This window comes from Pholcus phalangioides, unplaced genomic scaffold (assembly GCF_987345545.1).
Source record: "Pholcus phalangioides strain wild (caught in Gottingen) unplaced genomic scaffold, Ppha-v1.0 ptg000012l_1, whole genome shotgun sequence".
NCBI classification, from domain to species: Eukaryota; Metazoa; Arthropoda; class Arachnida; order Araneae; family Pholcidae; genus Pholcus; species Pholcus phalangioides.
The window spans coordinates 2,233,647-2,252,492 of NW_028301605.1; the positions used below are offsets into that span (position 1 = coordinate 2,233,647).

At 36.7% G+C, this 18,846-nt stretch overlaps 1 protein-coding gene across 1 annotated transcript in view; it reads right to left on the reverse strand.

The window, feature by feature from the left end:
- Nucleotides 1-281: 281 nt before the first annotated feature.
- The window catches only part of LOC149079133 (semaphorin-5A-like), a 72,890-nt gene continuing 54,325 nt past the window's right edge, over nucleotides 282-18,846 (reverse strand). Inside the window, exons 7-19 of the mRNA XM_089240014.1 lie at nucleotides 18,324-18,412; nucleotides 17,938-18,137; nucleotides 17,416-17,551; nucleotides 15,209-15,321; nucleotides 14,872-15,073; nucleotides 12,909-12,985; nucleotides 12,554-12,690; nucleotides 9,433-9,600; nucleotides 8,506-8,679; nucleotides 7,973-8,347; nucleotides 7,653-7,835; nucleotides 5,115-5,267; nucleotides 282-4,338 (exon numbers count right to left, since the gene is read on the reverse strand). Coding sequence (XP_089096140.1) covers nucleotides 4,004-4,338; nucleotides 5,115-5,267; nucleotides 7,653-7,835; nucleotides 7,973-8,347; nucleotides 8,506-8,679; nucleotides 9,433-9,600; nucleotides 12,554-12,690; nucleotides 12,909-12,985; nucleotides 14,872-15,073; nucleotides 15,209-15,321; nucleotides 17,416-17,551; nucleotides 17,938-18,137; nucleotides 18,324-18,412 — 2,342 coding nt within the window. The 3' untranslated portion in view covers nucleotides 282-4,003. The remainder of the gene's footprint in view (nucleotides 4,339-5,114; nucleotides 5,268-7,652; nucleotides 7,836-7,972; nucleotides 8,348-8,505; nucleotides 8,680-9,432; nucleotides 9,601-12,553; nucleotides 12,691-12,908; nucleotides 12,986-14,871; nucleotides 15,074-15,208; nucleotides 15,322-17,415; nucleotides 17,552-17,937; nucleotides 18,138-18,323; nucleotides 18,413-18,846) is intronic.

Below are 18,846 nucleotides of genomic sequence, written 5' to 3' on the forward strand. Positions count from 1 at the left end.
AGAAGGGGTTCCATCTGTTTCTTGCATGTAATTAAGGGATCAGGCATTAAGTAATGTTTCCACAAATTCCGTTCACTTCTAAATGGATAGGTAACCCCCAGGGCAGTCTTGACGCATGGTCCCATCTCGGCATTTTGGGTGGACAGGGAAACTCCATAACAATATATGTACGCCCGTGTGTGTGCACTTCATTACGACATGGAACCAAAAGTCAATGCGTTAGATTTAACTAGCTTTCGACATGCGTCAATGCAGGTACATATTTTAAAAACCAATTGTTCCAGAAAACGAAAAATTCATTTATTTTCCACACAAAAAAATTTATGAGAAGCGATAACATGAATATGTACATGATTACATAATGTATTATTTTACACATGGTCAAACGCGAACACAAAAAAATGCATGTTAACAGCAAAATGTACATGAAATCAAATTTTTCCTTTGCATAATTTTGGCACAAATGTCAGACACGATATTTGCAAAAATTTCATTCATGTAATATTAACTTTAACATGTCAAAAACCAATGTTCGAAGTATGGCCAAGATACAACCTGGCCAGATTTCGAGCAATTATATGTGTATAACACTAGTTTTTGTGCTTATACAGCAAGACATTTTTGAGCGATCATCTTCAACAGTCTTAATATACTGTACATTTGTTTCATTTGATTTCTAACATGTTCCAAAATAGACTAGCGTGTACCAGTATGTGTTAAAAAATATCTCTCATCTTGCGATACAATGAAAACTATACATTAAAATAACTGTCAAAGTCAAGAATATCAAGAGATACAGTAAAACCTCTATTTTTCGTTCACAGATGGAACAAAAAAAGTTGTCCATAAAAGAGGGGGTGACCATTTATCAGGAGTTTGAAAAATTCGTGCTTTTTATCATATGAGGGGAAACTATTATTTGGCTGTAAAAAATAGGGGAAACTACATCTGAGGGTTTTGTCTGTTAAGAGGGGTTTTGCTGTGTATTGCAGTTCAGTAGTTTTCGAAAACAGTGGTTCTTGCATGGTGCATCATGGCTATCCCCTGCCAGGACACGATTTTTCATGGGCCCCAACATGCAAAATTTATAGTGTAAAAAATGATTTTGACTGAGGCTACCATGCTGGAGCCCTGTCAGCCCTTCCCATGTAGGAGGACATGCTCAGGTATTGTCAAATTTTGTTTCTAATGGAAGGTGCAGTTTTAATGGGTGAGCCAACAGGGCATAAGTCAAAAGTATCAAGCCAAATGAGAACCCCAGAATGTTTGAAAACTTGTTAATTGTGAAATTATTTTTATCGTTAACTGAAATTATTTCTAATTATATTTTAAATTTGATGCATTTTTCAACTTGGACCATCACCACTCCAGAAATTTTATTCACATACAATAAGAATAACATTGAAGTAAGGGGTAAACGAAAGTGAATGTATGGCGATGGTTATCAAACTTTGACACCGCTTTAGCTTCCTAAAGCCTCCGTCCCCCACCCCAATCATATACAGTCAAACCTCTCTTTCCCAAAAACTCTATATCTTGAAGAAGAAAAGTCCAATTAATTGTACTAAATCAATGCATTTTTTTCCCCTCTCTGTCGCGAAGTAATTTTCAAAAATTCTATCTCGAAGGCCAAACCCAATAAAAAGAAATACTTTGATTGACGGGAGGGGAGAACGCCATGGCATATTCAGCATGGCAAAAAGTAAGCCAACAGACAATTCAAAATTGCTTTGAGAAAGCTGGGGGGGGGGGGGTTGAAGCCAGTCATCTCAGTGATGAAAGATCAAATCTAGTAGTTCACTCGAATTTTCAACAATTCTCAGAAAAATGTTGAAGATAAAATTTCAGAACACTAGGTCATTAATAAAAAACACTTGAAGTTAGAAATTTCATTTTCCGATTGTGGAAATGGACAGTAAAAATATGGTATGGTATTTTTTAGTTTTTATCAAATTCTTTCTTGAAAGCTTTCTATCTCAACCTCAAAATTTTTTTCAGTCCCATCAGTTTTGAGATAGAGAGGTCTGACTACATCATCAAAAAAAGTTGTAATTGCATAACAAATGAACTGGTTTCTACGAACTACTGGATAAACGTGTGTGAATATCTTGGGCATGACGAGAGACCCTTGAGAATGTTTGGCAATGCCCCTTGAAATAGGAATGTGCAAATTTCGAGAACCACTTCTTTCTGCCTAACACCGACATACACCCCCCTTCATAATGACATGGGCACACTTTTAACGTACACTTTTGTTCCAAAAATAAGTTTAATATGTTTTCCATATATAAGACATGTACAATATATTAATTAACCCTTCATATATGCATTGCCCTCCCCCTTTAGGGTAAGAAAAATGTGTAAATGAGGGCTATTATAAGGAAGCCTCTGGTAAATCATGGCTAGTGTGAAAATCTCTGGTAAATGATGACTGGGTGAGAGGGAACTGCGGGTAAATGATGGCTGGGTGAGAGAACAATAGGAAAATTGTGGCTGGGGGAGAGAAACCAAACTGCAGGTAAATGATGGCTAACGAAAAAATGCTGCAGGTAAATGATGGCAGAGTGACACAACTGAAAACAAATGATGGTAAAAGTGAGGCTGCTGTGGGTAAATAATGGCTAAGGAAAGAGTTGTCTGTAAATTATGGCTTCGGAGAGAGAGAGAGAGGAAGCGGGTAAATGATGGCAGAGTGACACAGCTAGAGGTAAATGATGGCAAAAAAGGTGAGGTAGCTGTAAGAAAATGATGGCGAAGGAGAGAAATGCAGGTAATCGATTGCTAATAAGATGCAGCTGCAGGTAAATGATAAAAAAGAGTAAGCTTCATAATTGCTATGGCTAATGAGTCATGAGTCAACGATGACTGGGCGAGGGAGCTACAGTTAAATAATTGCTAGAGCAATGGAGCTACAGCAGGGCTGGACAAATCTTCAAAAATTTACATACCTGACTTATAGCAATGCACGCTGGAATTAATATGTATATATTTCATGTACTAAAGTTGAACATATGGCAAAAAAAAAAAAAAATACATGCCTGATCAAAATCTTTGCATGCTCTAGTTACATCGGGCAATAGATTTGTCGAGCCCTGCTCCACATGTAAATGATGACTAGGGTTAGGGAAGCAACGAGTTCCAAAAGGTTGAAAATTATTCATTCATGTCATCTGATCAGGTTAGTATTGCAAATTTAACTAACAAAAATTTAAATGCCCTTAAATATATCTATAAACCCCCAATTATATATGCAAGTAACAGGAACAGTGCGCATTGCATGTTAAACAAGACATATGTCAGTACAAAATCATACCATAAGCTGGTATCGTCAACAAATAAAAATATATATACTGAGCAGTGAATAAACTTCTTCAAACCTCTAGATTAATGTTCGGTATTATCAACAACATTACAACTGACTCGATGAACAAAAATTAACAAGTTATATATATATTTGTGAATATGATACATGAACACAGTTGAACAACATATAATTATTATTTATGAAAAAATATCCAGCAGTTAATGTATTTTGATCGTTTTCAGCTGAGATAAAACAATGTTTTTTTTTACAAGATATACAAGGTATTTGCAAAAATAAACTCGTATAATACACTAATATGGCATGCTACGTGTGGCAGTTTACGCTTCCACCATCGTCCGAGATATGATGACAGCGAATAGTGGTGATATGTGAGTTTTATGGCACTTAAATTCATAGGGAAAAATAATAATTTTCTATTCTCCCACAAGGATTCCTTGAATCGGTGAGTTCATACAGAAACGAAGGAATGTCAAAAAAACCTGAAGCATGTATATCACTTGGGACATGCAGAGTTTTTAATTATTTGTGATGTCTTAATCCATCAAAGTTCACTGACTTAAAAAAAAACTTCCTTGCATTCCTCACCATTCCCGAAGGAATAAACAAAATAATCGTTATCACAGATTTTTTTGTACAATAGCACTTCATCAAATGTAAAATCGAACGTCTCAGGATGAATCAGAACATCTGGTCAGACTGTATTTGAGCACGGAAGTTACAATTCCTTTTAATCGTGGCTTCTCGTAGAGGTATCTTCTGACTGCTCCCCTTGCTGCTCGGAGAATAATTGTTTTTCCACTCACTGCCATCCACATACGTGTTGGATTTGACTGGAATCAGCTGTGTGGCGACAGCAGTTTGGCCTGCATGCTTCTTCTTCATGTAAAAGTACAGGCCGCAAGCAGAGCAGAGGCCCCCAATTATGAGTCCACAGATGAAAGCTGCCACGACGTGTTCTGTGTGGATGCCGTCTTCTGTAGAACTTGTTTTCGGTATGCTGGGCAACAGTAAACCTAAGAAAGAAGAAAAAAAACTTGCATTAATTCATGTATGCAAATTACATAAGAACCCTACTCAATCTCAGAAGCTGAAAAAAAAAAGTGACAAAAGAATGGAATGACTCCCCACCCTATACATAGGACTATCATAACAACATCGTGGGCTAATGTATAAAGCAATGCACTGTGGCTGCAAAAACCCTGCAATAATTAATGTGCCACTGCAATGAAAAATCACCATTGGGGGTTCCTCATGCATGAAGAGTCCCTGCCATTCCCATAATTTTAAGATGATCTTGTTTGTGTCTGTTTTTACTAGAGTTAATTTGATTCATGTAGCCTACTACAACTAATTGTGCATGTGCTACACCTTAAAAATGATAAGACTTGTTCCGGGCCCCAATGCTGGAACTCGGCAGCCCCACATTTGGGGGTGGGGCAGGTTTTGCCTAACTTTACATAACATGTAGAGAAACATTCTCAAAAATAATAAGGGTTCAACAGACTATGCTGATAAGGTATCAGCAAAATATATCTCAGGATATTTCAAGGTTTTACAAATTCAAACCTCTGTTTAGTCCTTATTTAAATCTTCCCTCAAAGATATAGGTACTACTTCTTCACATAAAAAATATAAAAGTACATAAGTTTGATCACGATAACAAGAATTTACTAAATATTTTTCTAGAGAAAACTAGATTCATCCTGTACATATCTTCCTCATCCTGATGAAATAGACACAATTCAATTACAGAATGAAAAAAATTGATATGGGTATAATATTTTCTTACCTGCTTGACCTGGAATGCACATCCGAGTTTCTTTTGTAGGACCCTTGCAGTAACTAGCAGCAGGCCCAGTAAACCTACATTTCCGTCTCCTATGTTGTTCGAGATTTTCGTCACACAAGGACCACACCGACCATTCCTCCCATGACTTGTCATCTGAAAATAAATAACAGAATGTATTTAAAACATTGAATTTCACGGGTAACAATGAGCATGCCACTTGAAATTCATGCTGAATTAATAGTATAACTCATATGGTGGGGTTACCATATTTATCTTAAGAAGACACCAATGAATAAGGCAAATACACGAAAATAAAAAGTCCTAATTCAATAATGCAATTCTTAAAAAGTTTAATCTAACAACCATAGATGTACCCACTAAAAACTTTGGTTTCACGCCCCCTAAAGATGCTATACCGCAGAATAAACAATGGGGCATTTATTACATTCCATGTGGTGATTGCTCTCTTGGTATATAGGACAGACATGGAGACCCATAAAAGCAAGATTAAATGAACACGCTAGCTGTGTTAAGAATCAGGAATGTGAAAAATCGACCATCGCCGATCACTGTTGGAAAGAAGACCATAGATTAAAATTTCAAGAAGCAAGAGTTTTTCACAAAGTCAAGTCCACAGTTGATTTAGATTTCTACGAAGGCACATATATTTGGGCCTTCAAAATACACTAGTTAACAATAATAAATCTACACCCTCGATGGCAACACCATGGCCTAAATTCATTTTGAGCGGGAATTATAAGAAAATTCGAATAGACCAATCGGACAGCACTATTCCACAAGTGTCTAATCAGGACGCTGCATTAGTATCTCACGCAGGCGCACAGCTTCATTCTGACCATGACGTTTGAAGTGAACAGACGTACTTCTTCCGCTGAGCAACCAAGCGTTAAGATTTGGTATTCAACCCAAGTGGAAAACTCTGTCAGCATGACTAGTGGTTGAATTTTCCTCTGAAGATGGCACCCATTGGTGTTGAAATGCATTAGGACTTTTTATTTTTGTGTATTTGCCTTATTCATTGGCGTCTTCTTAATATTCTTGGGCAAAGTTGATCAACTCTTCTACCATATTTATTGTTCAAAAAAGTATGTGGGCATAGAAACCCACAGCTGATCATATTTCTTTGCAGCAAAAGCGGGACATTCGGCTAATCATCACCAGTCGGTCTCTGAAAAACTGGTTAAATTACCCATCATTGACAACCAAAGCTGAATTGCACCAAACAAAAATGTCCTCAATTTCGAGTTATTCACAAATACCAAAACTGGGATGCATGACCAGTGCAACTGATATCATAGCTTCTAATTGTTTAGATTGAGGCGACCACATTTCAATATGACATTTAAGTCAAATCCTGTCAACTATCGCCAATATTTACCAATTTTATTTGCATATATGCACAACCAAAAAAAATGACATGTTCTCTTGGAGGGAAAAATTGAATATCGGTTGGACAACAGGATTGTCAGGGTCAAATCAAGGCATCAGGTCACCATATTTTCATTAGTGACCCACAGCACAATTTAAATTCCAAATCAGGATTTCTCCTTGGAATCATCGACACATGCGATGCTTTGAAAAATTTGGACATTTTGCTTGATTTAAGAAAGTAGGGTATAGATTGTACCCCACTACATGCATCTCACAAGCATACCTCTGAGGAATTTTTAATAGAATGGTGCATGCTGGTATAAATGCTGTATATGTATATTCCTATGTCATTTTATGTTCGAATGATGTTCAGATACATTTAATGTTTGAAGTGTTGCCATCTACCTTCCACAATAGAAGTTAAAGTGGTAAATGGCTGCATTTTCTTCCCCCATTTTGCGAGTTGTTTACTCTCTGTGGGGAGACAATTTTAAAATGTCAGCTTGTATTTGCATAGTAAAGTTTGGAAATGACATCAAAATATTGACCATTCATACAATAAAAAAATGGAAGTCTTATGACCCTACTAGCAGGTTGCAACTAACCATAGACTGGGATTACAGTATAAAAGTTTGATAAAATTTCTTTCATAAAACTTGAAAAATGCCACCAATAAGATTATTGGTTACATTCCAGAAAATGCAGCCAATGATCTTATTGGTGACATTTTTCAAGTTTTATAAGAGAAATTTTATCAAACTTTTATAGTGTACTCCTGGCCATATAGTCAGATGCCCCCCCCCCCCACTACACACAACCTGTGATTCCTCCACCCGTTTGAAGAGCCTGTATTCGCTTATGAATAGCTGCAGGATAAAATTTGTGCTATTCATGCCAGTCACAAAAATTAGCTCCTAATACTTGATCACTATCTGCCGATCTTTGACTTAAGTTGTGCTTTATCATCAAAATTAAAACACACACATGTATATAGATGTTGATGAGATGACAACTAAAATCAAATGTAACACTAAGTTTTCGATGGAAGTTGTAGTGTGCATAAGAAAACTTCATCAATTTGTCATTTTTGACAGTATACATGAAATAAACAGGGGAAAAAACATGTAAAACAAGAGATAAATGTACCGTAGCATAGATCAGTATTGCATATCCTATCCATTCGTGACAATCCAATGCATTCAGATCCACTGCCAACTGGTTTGGGGCTATCACATGCTCTCTCACGATACTGTATTCCTCCACCACATGATGAGCTGCATTCCGACCATGATGACCAAGCAGACCATTCACCATCTGTATTCACGAAAGCTGTAAACAAGATACACAAGCAATTATGATCATGTAAAAAGCTTCACTATGGAAAAAACTTTGCTTGCAGGGAGAAATAGAAGCACAAAAAGTAATTTGAACAGATGAATAAACTATAGGAAAACAATATAATTTACCTGCATCCAAGCAATTGTTCCTCCCTTCGATACAGAATCGTTCCTCTTTCTTCATATGACCGATTCTGAGCATGCTCTCATCCGGAACATTTGCTCTGCAGGTGAACCTGAACCTCTGCTCGAAATAACCATCTCTGGTTTTGTTGACTTTTAAGAACGGAGTCCAGCTCGTTGACTTCCTGGATTCCGGACAGGAATGTGCATTGCATATTCTGTATTCTTGGTTGCAGCCGATGCACTCCTGGCCTCCATTCTGTGGAGGAGGGCTATTGCACTTACGTCTTCGAGATTGTATTCCACCACCACATGGGACACTGCACTCATCCCAAGTGCTCCATTCTGACCACTGGCCATCTACGGGTTTGGCAGTCGAGACTGGAAAAAAAAAAGATGAGATCAAGATTAAACATTGCCACGGTTTTAAACAAAATTAGATACAAAACTGAAAATTTTGCAACTTCAAGTTGTTAGAAAGAATGTTTCAACATTCTCCAAACTTTTTCATGTTCTTGAGAAAAAAAAAACACAAGTACCTGGACAAGGTGGATTTGATGTACAGTAAATTTCATCTTTCTCCGGACCGATACAAACTCTGCCACCAAACGCAGGTGCTGGGTTACCACACGTCCTTCGACGAGTCTTGACAGCCAACCCACATGACTGTGAGCATACAGACCATGAAGACCATTCAGTCCACTGACCATTTCCTACAAAAAAAAAGAGAAAAAAAAGCATCTTATAGAGTGTTGATTTAACAAGAATGAATGAATGATACAATAAATATACAGGGTGTCCGTCCTGTAACTCTTATAATGTGGCCTTTATCTCATCAACCATTTGTCATAGAGGAAGTACGGTTTCGGTTTGAAAAAATCTTAAAATGTGTTCAGAAATCATCCTGCACCAGTTTTGAGAGTGAAAATAGAGTGTCATAAAATAAAACATGTAAAGTTTTATATGGCCCCCATCCTCTAACTTCCACTTAGAAGAAAGTTGTTGCCATGTATTTCCTGAGGCGAAAAAAAAAAAAATTCAAATACTATATTCACTGAGATATTGGACTTCAAAATCAGAGAAAAGTTGGCGAAAAAATAGCATAAAAGAGGGGAAAGGAGCATTGTCCATTAATTTATGCTGTTCTTTCCTAACTTTTCTCCGATTTTTGAATTCAAATATCTCAGTGGGTATTGGACTTAGAATCATGGAATTTTTTAGCCTCAGGAGAGAGCATGAAAATTTAGATTTTTTTATTTCATGACAAATTGTGTTTTCACTGTCCAAACTGATACAGAGTGATGTCTAAACACATTTTGAGCATTTTCAAATTAGAAACATGCTTCTACAACGAACGTTTGATGAGGTAAAAAAATGAATTAAAGGACTTACAGGATTACCCCCCCCCCCCCTTCACATATCACATAAGAAACAAAAATTCATATTGAAGGAAAATATCAGCTTACTCGTGCAATTCGAAACATGATAAGAAGGTCCTCTGCAATCCTGGCCTCCATTATGCGGTGCAGGGTTGTTGCAGTGCCGCTGCTGACACAAGCATCTGTCGCCTTCAGCCTTTTCACCAATATGCAAACATTCAAACCAAGAGCTCCATGAACTCCACCCTCCATCGACTGTTGAATAATGAGGAATCATTGATAAATTAACTGTTATGAACCATAGATTTTTCATCCCAACTTAGAATATTGACAAGAGCGACAGCAAATTAAAAATACCAAATGAAAATGCATTAAAAATCAATGTTTCTTAAAACCCAAAATTTTAAACATTCTTTCTGAGGAAGCAATACACAATTGAGAATATCAATTATGAATATTGAATACATTTTTTGAACTATAGGGCTGCCTTAATGCATGCAGACCTGACAATCTTCAGAAAGTAAAAATCCTGTAGTCTTATGAAAATCAGGCAATTTACTCAAAAATCCTGCAAACATACGGTAGCATGCAAAATTGTTTAATGGCCATAATAAGAACCAATATAAGTAAATAATGCACAGGGTGACCAAATTACCTATATTTTATGGGACATTCCAGTATTCTTGTTATCGTTTGCTGTCCAACTATTCCAAAGAAATGTCCATTTTTTTCCTATGCTTCTCTTGAATGATACTCACTGGGCATTTTTTGTTATGTTAAAAAATTTTTTTGTGGAATCATTCTAATTAACTGATTTATAAAAAGACAATGTTTTTCCTCGTCAGTAATTAGAAACTTTTTACACATAAAGAGATTTTCATATTTTTTTTATGTAGATCATGATTTCCAGAATTTTTTCTATGAAATAATGGCCAGCATAGTAATACTATCTACCAGCTGTCACATGATTAAATACATATAAAAGAACACTTTCAACGTGAACGGGTCACCATGTTTGTTTACAATCATAGATTTGGACAGCTTTGGCCAACATTTATACAGGTTGCTGTTTAGGTGCTGCGATGTCACTAGAGCTTTCCCAAGTAAATGGGGATGGGGGTCGCTTACTAAAGAGAAGAAAGTGACTGCGGAAAACAGCAAACTCAATGTTTCTATTCTTTATTTTTCAAGTTTGCATTTTTTTATGTTGATGACACTAACTGAAACCCAGCAATATAAACTCATAATCTGGAAGCCCTATAAACATTGCTGAATTCGGCATTGCCGGGCCAAAGCCAGAAAGTTAGCAAGTCTGTGCATGGGCTTTTCTGGACATGGCCCATAGCCTCTTGATAAGCCGCTGTTGTGGTTGAGTGGACATAGCGACAGACATGCATTGCAAGGATCCGGTTCAAACCTCACCAGAACCACAACGGTGGTCAGCTGAAGTTGATTTTCTGTGATTCCCAACTTCAAGATGCAAATGGAAGCTGATCTCCCCATTACAAAGTCTGGCCATAGAGAGCAACAGGCCTCTACAATGGTACAATTATTCATTCATTACACTTCACTCACAATTTAAAAAATTGATGGTAGATGGTGGCATTACACATAACAAGCATTACACAGAAACAAACTTCTCGTCAAATTCACAACATGTACATGCAGATTCTAACATGTAGCAATTCATTAGATATTCTGCAGAGGAATTTGGACAAAGTGCATCTGTGGTTTAGTAGTAGTAGCTTCTTGATTCCCTTGATGTCAATAAGATGGCCCTGCGTGTGAGTTAAGCTCTTTTTATTAATTTGAACTAGTACAAATGTATGTAAAAATTATTTCTAGGATGATCATGGAGGATAGAACACTGGAAAAATTACCAAATTAACTTCGTTTATTAGAGGAACCATTCACTCTTTTCATAAATACTGAGACAATAGAAGCAATACGAAGGTTTTTTTTAACAGCTGGATGATGCAAAGATATGTTTAGGAAAGAGAAAATTCAACTGCCTTTGCAGGGAATCAAACCTACATCCTCTCATTTGCTGGGTGAGTGCAATAGAACATATAAAGGTGTAAGGAGTGGGTCTGATGTCTGATTCCCCGCAAAGACATTTGAGTTTTCTCTCTTTCCTAAATATATTTTTAAATCAGCCAGCTGTTAAAAAACCTTCATATGGATAGCAGAGTGGCATCATCATCGGATAAGTCGCCATCTGGTGGTGGTGTCAGCAATTGTGAGATTTGGCTTGAATTAGGTCTGATCATCTATGTACACTGTCCCATGCAGTGCACATGAGATCTAAGGAAAGATTGAGATATCCATTGCCTTTGTAGTCTAGTGGTCTAGGATGCTCACCCGGCAAGTGAGAGAGCATGGTTCGATTCCCTGCAAAGGCACAGTTGAATTTTCTCTTTCCTAAATATATTTTTGCATCAGGCAGTTGTTAAAAAACTTCGTATGGATAGCGGAGAGTGTCATCCTTGAATAGAAGCAATGACTGATTTGCAGGTTTGGCAGTATGTTAAAAAAAATCCTCCTTTCATAGCTGTCAACCTGAGAATAGGAAGATATCTATGTGACCAAAATTCCATACAAAACTGTACACTAACAGGAGTAAAAGGAATTTTCAAAAAACAAAGTAACTGGCCATCTTTTTTGTCACCAAAATGAAATATCTCTACATGATTTGATGCAATGGTGACAATTTAAATTATACAATGTGATGTAATTTTGGGTGAAAAGCACCACAAGCAATGGACTTTCCTGTGGGAAAATTCTTTGAGAATAATTCCTCCCCCAAAAGTCAGGATATTTTGTATCATGTGTGTGGTCGAAATTCAGAAATATGGTAGTAGTAGAAACATAGGTGGAGATGAACTTAAAAGTGGGGGGCATGAGGGTTATTGCTGGGAGAAGGGGCATGATGATGACAATGTCACATCATATACATACACACCTTGGATCAGTCGTTTCGCCTTTTTGCAGGAGGAAGGGCAATGCCTCTTCATGTCCCCCCCCCCCCCCACTCTACCCATGTAGATATTTGAAAGCCTCCCAGAAAATTCAGGAGACCTGGCAGCTATGCCATTTCAATGAACTTATTATACAAGTGATAATGGCAGAACTGTAACGAGAGAAAATATATCCATACCCAATTACTAAAGATATTGCTTAGAAACACAATTTTAGTACAATGATTTACCAGGTCTATTGTTGTCTGGACACCCGGTCTTCCCTTGCAACCACCATTTACTGGAAGGGTTCCTGCTAGGAGCTGTAGTACATGCCAACTGATGTTCGTCCCATCCACAGTATGGATCTCTTGCTCCAAGGCATTCCCTGTAGGTAAAGAAATATACATGCATGAATGCAAAAGTAACATAAGTGATGTGCGACAATCGATTCAAAATGAAGTGCACTGGCATTGCTTACACACCTAGTTTGTGTAATTATGAGGTGTTTAGTATATAATAATAATAACTCTTAAAAAATTAATGTAAATGGAAAAGTTGTAATGAATAGCATTAGGAAAAAGCAAAGAAATTTCAAAGACTTACATTTTTGTTTTCAATCTCCCACATCTGTGAACTGGAATTCTCATAACTGAATCTTCCGTTCCAATATACAAAGAACTCTAAAAAAGAGATATACATTAATTTATTGAATATCTAAAAAGTGAAAACTGTCCCACAATAGTATACAGACAGTCAATATTCGACACTGTTTCATTGAAAAGACTTCAAATAAATGTTCTTAAAAGCCCATACCAAGCTTCTTAGATCACCACATATTATAAGTAGGACAGAGTGAATGACAAGGTCCTTCATCACCAAAAGTGGAACAGCTCTATTATACAGATAGTAAAAACTTGAATTCTATCAATGTGAAGATATAAAACGCATAATTTTGCCACTTTTGAAAAATCATGCTTTTTAGAAGGATGTTGCAAAATAGTTTAGGCAGTACTTAGGGTTGTTTTCCCAACGTCAGAGCACAAATGAGAGTAGATTTTCCCAGAAGATGGGAAAAGTCTGAAGTTTCAGAGGTCTTTTGCCATCATAAAAAACAAAAGAAAAGAAAAGACAGACCAAGAGAACCCTTACAATTTATGTCGAGACCTGCATAATGATTAATTTCTCTTTTTTTTTTTTGAGCTAGTTATAACCCAATCGCGAGTAAAAGATTTTTAATCACAATTTTACTTTATCACAACAAAGGGTGTCGGTTTATCAATAGGAGTTTAACAGGTTTAACATCAGAACTATATGCAATTCTAAACAGGATTTGAAAAACCATCAATGTAAAGAGATTTATAATAATATTAAGTACTAATAAAACAAACAAGGCTTTTGTGTTTTGTGGCCTTTATGTAATGCAAAATTCATGTTTTGGGTTTTAGGTCAACGTTATTCAAGAGCGTGCCATTTATTTGTATATAGAATTTTTTTTAAAGCTCTAGGACGGACCAAGTGGGTCCCTAAGAGCTGCATAATGTATGTATTGTTTTGCTATGTTGTCTTTCATTTGTATTGTATTTTTATTTTGTATTTCATGGTACAATGTCTGTGTTGTGTTTTTGAATAAATTAAAAAAAAATGTTTTCTTCTTTCAATGTTTCATTCTCACAGGTGGCCAACATTTCCAAGAAAGTCTCAGGCAATCTGAATAGGATCAGTTTTACGCTGAGATTTGTTCTCAGGACATTACGGCAGCTTAAAGAAGGCCGGGCAGGGTTAAATAGATCAGATCACTACTCAGATCACATATTACTTTATTAGAAAATGTTTGCCACCCATGTGAAAAGATAAAAACATTCTGACACGTCGGCCTAAAAAACCTGAAAACTATGAATTTTACATCGAGTATTGTTGTAGCAAGGTTTTGCTGAGCTTTGCAGTAATTCATGCAAAGTCAGATGACTTTCCAACAAAAATACATAATTTTCGTATTATGTGTTACCAAAATCATGAGTCTAATGAAGGACTGGACAAATTGCAAAAAAATCTAGGCTCCAAAAAATTTTTACTCCAAGGAAAAGGTGCAAAATAATGCTTTCTAACTTTTTTCAGGGCATAGTGACCATCTCACCACAGAGGGCAACAGGCCTACAACGATAAATCATTCAATCATTACACTTCACTCATAGTTAGAAAAACTGGTGGCAGATGGCAGCACTACACATATAACAAGCATTACACAGAAACAAATTTCAGGCCAGGTTTCACTACACGTACACTCCAACATGTACCAATTCATTAGAGGTTCAGCAGAGGAATACGGACGAGTTGCATGTCTGGTGTAGTAGTAGGGCAAAGTGACCCTTTTTTCATGTTGGCAGGTATGCTGCTATAAAGTCCAAACATTTTGGACTTCTCTCAACCTGCAATTTAGTAACTGCACAAAGAAAATTTTAGGTGGCAATAACAATTTTTTTAGTTCCCATGGTGACCAGGGGCTTAGGGTTTGTCCAGCCCTGATCTAATGATAATGTAAATTTTCATAATTAATTGTATGACTCACTATATCCTTGAGCAGCTTCATAGCTTTGATAATTTTCGTGCCATTTCTTGGAAATATGTGAAGCTCCTCAATAAGGCAAGTTTCCATGGATTCTGGAACGACTAGCAACTTCCGTATGATTCCTTCTAGCGTCGTAACAAATATTACATGTATTCCACTTGAATCCTTCGTACGGACGATATCAACGACAATATGCCCAAGTCTGAAACAGAAATTAAAGTTTAGTATTCCTGTACCATGGATAATGAATCAAAAATTTCTGATACTTCTTAAAAATAAATTATTGTGGTAATCTGTCAGCGAATAGACATTAATAAATAAAAAAAACTGATGATACCTTTGATGTTCTTGATGATAAATAGGATGGTGCTTTACAGGCTGAACAGCTTCGTCCATCAACTGGAACTTTTGCGAATCCAACAACTGATCGTCAGTTTGGGGCGATTTGCACTAAGTCAATGGAAAATAAATTCCCTATTTAGATATTTAATTATCATTTATTCTATATGCATTTGTTTTCTTCATTATGAGTTACAGAAATTTGAAAATATGGTGAGATATACAATGAATCATGAACATTAATGTCCATTTTCTTTTATGAAGTATGATCACACAGTCACAGTCTGGTTACAAATGAGCACAGCAGACTGGATACAATGTCAGGAAAGTGACAAAATCTCTTCTGACAAACTGTAAGTCACCATCTTGTAACTGTTGTCCTCATTAACTATCAGCTGAGTTGGAAGGATACCTATCAAGCAGTCCCATTCAGTTTATAAAAGCTTTAACATATCTATGCTCAATCCACGGGCCAAATGTGGCCCATGACATTTAACAAAACTGCACAAATGGCCCATGAAAGAATATCATATCATTTAAATGGAACGAGGCACATTTCCAGATCATTTAAGCTGCCAATGGAGCATATCCAGATTACTTAAGCCACTAAAGCACATTTCTAAATCACTTGAGTGACCTACAGCACAACTCCAGTTTATTCAAGTAGCACATAGTACATTTGCAGAATACTTAAGAGGCTGGCCACACATTTTCAGATCACTCCAGTTGCCCGTGGCATGCTTCAAGATCACTTGAGTAGCTCACAGCACACTTGCCTGTATTTTCTAAGTCGGGTCCAGTGAGCAAGCATCATCTGAGTCAGATTCCAGAGGAAACTAGTACAGATCACTTAAACAGTCCGCTGAATTTTTATAGATCACTTAAGTGACTCTTGGTGCATTTCCAGATCACTTAAATTGCCCATGACGCATTTTTAAATTACTTAAGCGCCCTGAGACACATTTCTAAACCATTGAAGTGACCAGCACTCTCCAAAGTTTGATGTGATTTGAAGTGATCTATATAAATGCTGTGAGCTGCTTAAATGAACTGTAAATGTGTCGAATGCCATTTAAGTAATCTTTAAGGGTGCTGTGAACCCCTCACATTATCTGGAAGCATGTTACAGTAGGGCTGTCATTTCAACTTTTCCGGGGGGAACAAAACAAAAATATGTACTCTATGTATGTGTATACATACACTATTTCTAGTGTATTTTATAAAGTCGGGAGGGGGCAGCCTCCCCTCTAACCCCCCAAATAACGGGCCTGTGCTGCAGGCTACTCTAGTGATTTTGAAATGTGCCACCAGCTACTTAAGCAATCTGCAAATATGCCACAGGCCTCTTAAGTGAACTGGAGGTGTGCCATGAGCCACTCAAGTGAACTAGAGGTGTGCCATGGGTCACTCAAGTGAACTGGAGGTGTGCCATGGGTCACTCAAGTGAACTGGAGGTGTGCCATGGGTCACTCAAGTGAACTGGAGGTGTGCCACAGGTGACTCAAATACTTTGGAAATATGTTTTCATTTAAGTGATCTCGAAATGTGTCACAGGTCACTTAAGTGATATTATAATCTTTCATAGGTCTCTTTATCAGTTTGGTTATTTTTTTTGGGCCACATCAGATGACTTTGAGGGTCATGTGTTAAGCATGTACAACCTAAAGTTTAGGAGTAGTGCTGCTTTGCAGTCGTGTGGACTCGCATCATGTGAACCTGGGTTCGAATCAAACTCCATTGTTGGCGCTGTAATGGCCAGCTGATTTTTTTCTTCTGTGATTCCTAATTAGAGGTGCGAATGCAAGCTGATCTCCCCTTTTTGAAAAGTACTTGGTTTAAAAGAGAGTTTAGAAATAGTCCCCATGTGTATAAAGTAGCAGTGATACATCAAAAAATGACCAAAACAAACCAAAATCTAACAAGTCTTGTCAGAATTAATGGATTATGAATTCAATTCTAATATTTACGATGTTCAAATATATAATAAATGTACATGAAGAAACATAAAAGAATGACTTTGAAGTTGATTAGTGCGTTAAACAGTTAATAACATGACGTGTTGACAGATAGCATGTAAATTAATTGATATTAGAAGTAACTTTGGGAATAAAACAAACATGAACAGCATGTCAACTCAACATGAAATGCCAACAGAAAAATATACACAAAACACAATGTTAAACATGAAAATAGAGCAATTCCAACCTGAAAATGCCTATGTGAATTTGCACGCTTCTCCCATGAAGACCATTGATTTTCCTGATGAGTAAAGGATCCCTGGAATGCTTTATGGATGGCAGATACTTTATAGACACATATTGCTGAACCATATATGCTGTTGCTAAAAAATAAATCATTATTTTTTTAAAAATCTGATTGAGCAAATTTGAAGACATAAAAAAAGGAAAAAACCTGTACACATGAGAAAAATGCTAAATTATTATCATAATTTGGGGAGAATTTTTAAATTTGAACTTTTCGGCCAACACTTGTGCTATGACTCCTAAAGTGCAAGTTGCAGTGCCCTAAACTTTTTCAAGGGCATCACACCAAACTAAAGATATATAAATGCAACAACCCAAATGCTGCAACTGTTGCTGCAATGAGTGCATCACTGATGTATGACAGTCCATACAAAGAAATCATGGGTAAATTATCACAGAAAGGAGGCTGTGAGTAAAATAAATTGCTAGGGTAAAGAGGCCATGGCTGAATGAACACACTTACGGAGCTGTATTGAAAGTAGCATACACCAGCTGCTCTCTCTCGAGGTAATCAACGCTTTGCAACTCGTTCATGTAGAATGGATAGTCACCAGGTAAAGAACAATTCAAGCGAGCTTTCAAAAATGTTGTCCAATTTTTTTTGAGAAAAAGTTTTCCACCCTTGTCATTTTTGCAAACTCTGCCGACTCTTGAGAAAACAACCTGTATTTAAAAGGAGAAAAATGCTATAGATCTTGTAAAATTCAAGTATCTATTCAAGAGGAAAAAAAATTGTTCCACAAAATAATTCCAATGCAGAATATAAACTAATGAAAATTTGAGCTTCCTTGTGAAAACTTCATTGAATGAAGACTACTGTGTGTGTGTGTAGGAATTATTTTTACTCACTTTTCCACAATTTTTCTGCTCGATCGCTTCTTCACGGAAGAAAAAGTAGATGAAGTCGTCAATTTCATAAGATGCAAAAAAGCTAGGTTCTGAAATTAAAAGGGAAACATGTTAATAGTTGCTATATTCACTTAATGTGCGCTGAAAATCTGACACTACAAAACAGCAGACCAAAAGTCTGTTCAATAGATCTGGTATACTCATTTTTATTATTCATGAATACTAGAACGACAGAAGCTGTCATATTTACCACAAAGCTACTTTGATATGTGATTATACCCAAATGATTTATCTCTCAGGCTATTTAAATTTCATGACTTTTCGTATCTTGTTGAGGCTTTTAACACATTCATTGCTAATCACGTGTCAGCTCGTGATGTAGCCATTAACTATAAACACAACCTAACACGACCAGTGGTGAATGCGTTGAAATATTAAAATAGTCGACATCATTTTTAAGAACCCTTACAGACATGAAAGCCATTTCATAAAATTGAAAGTTAATAAATGAGAAACATGTTTG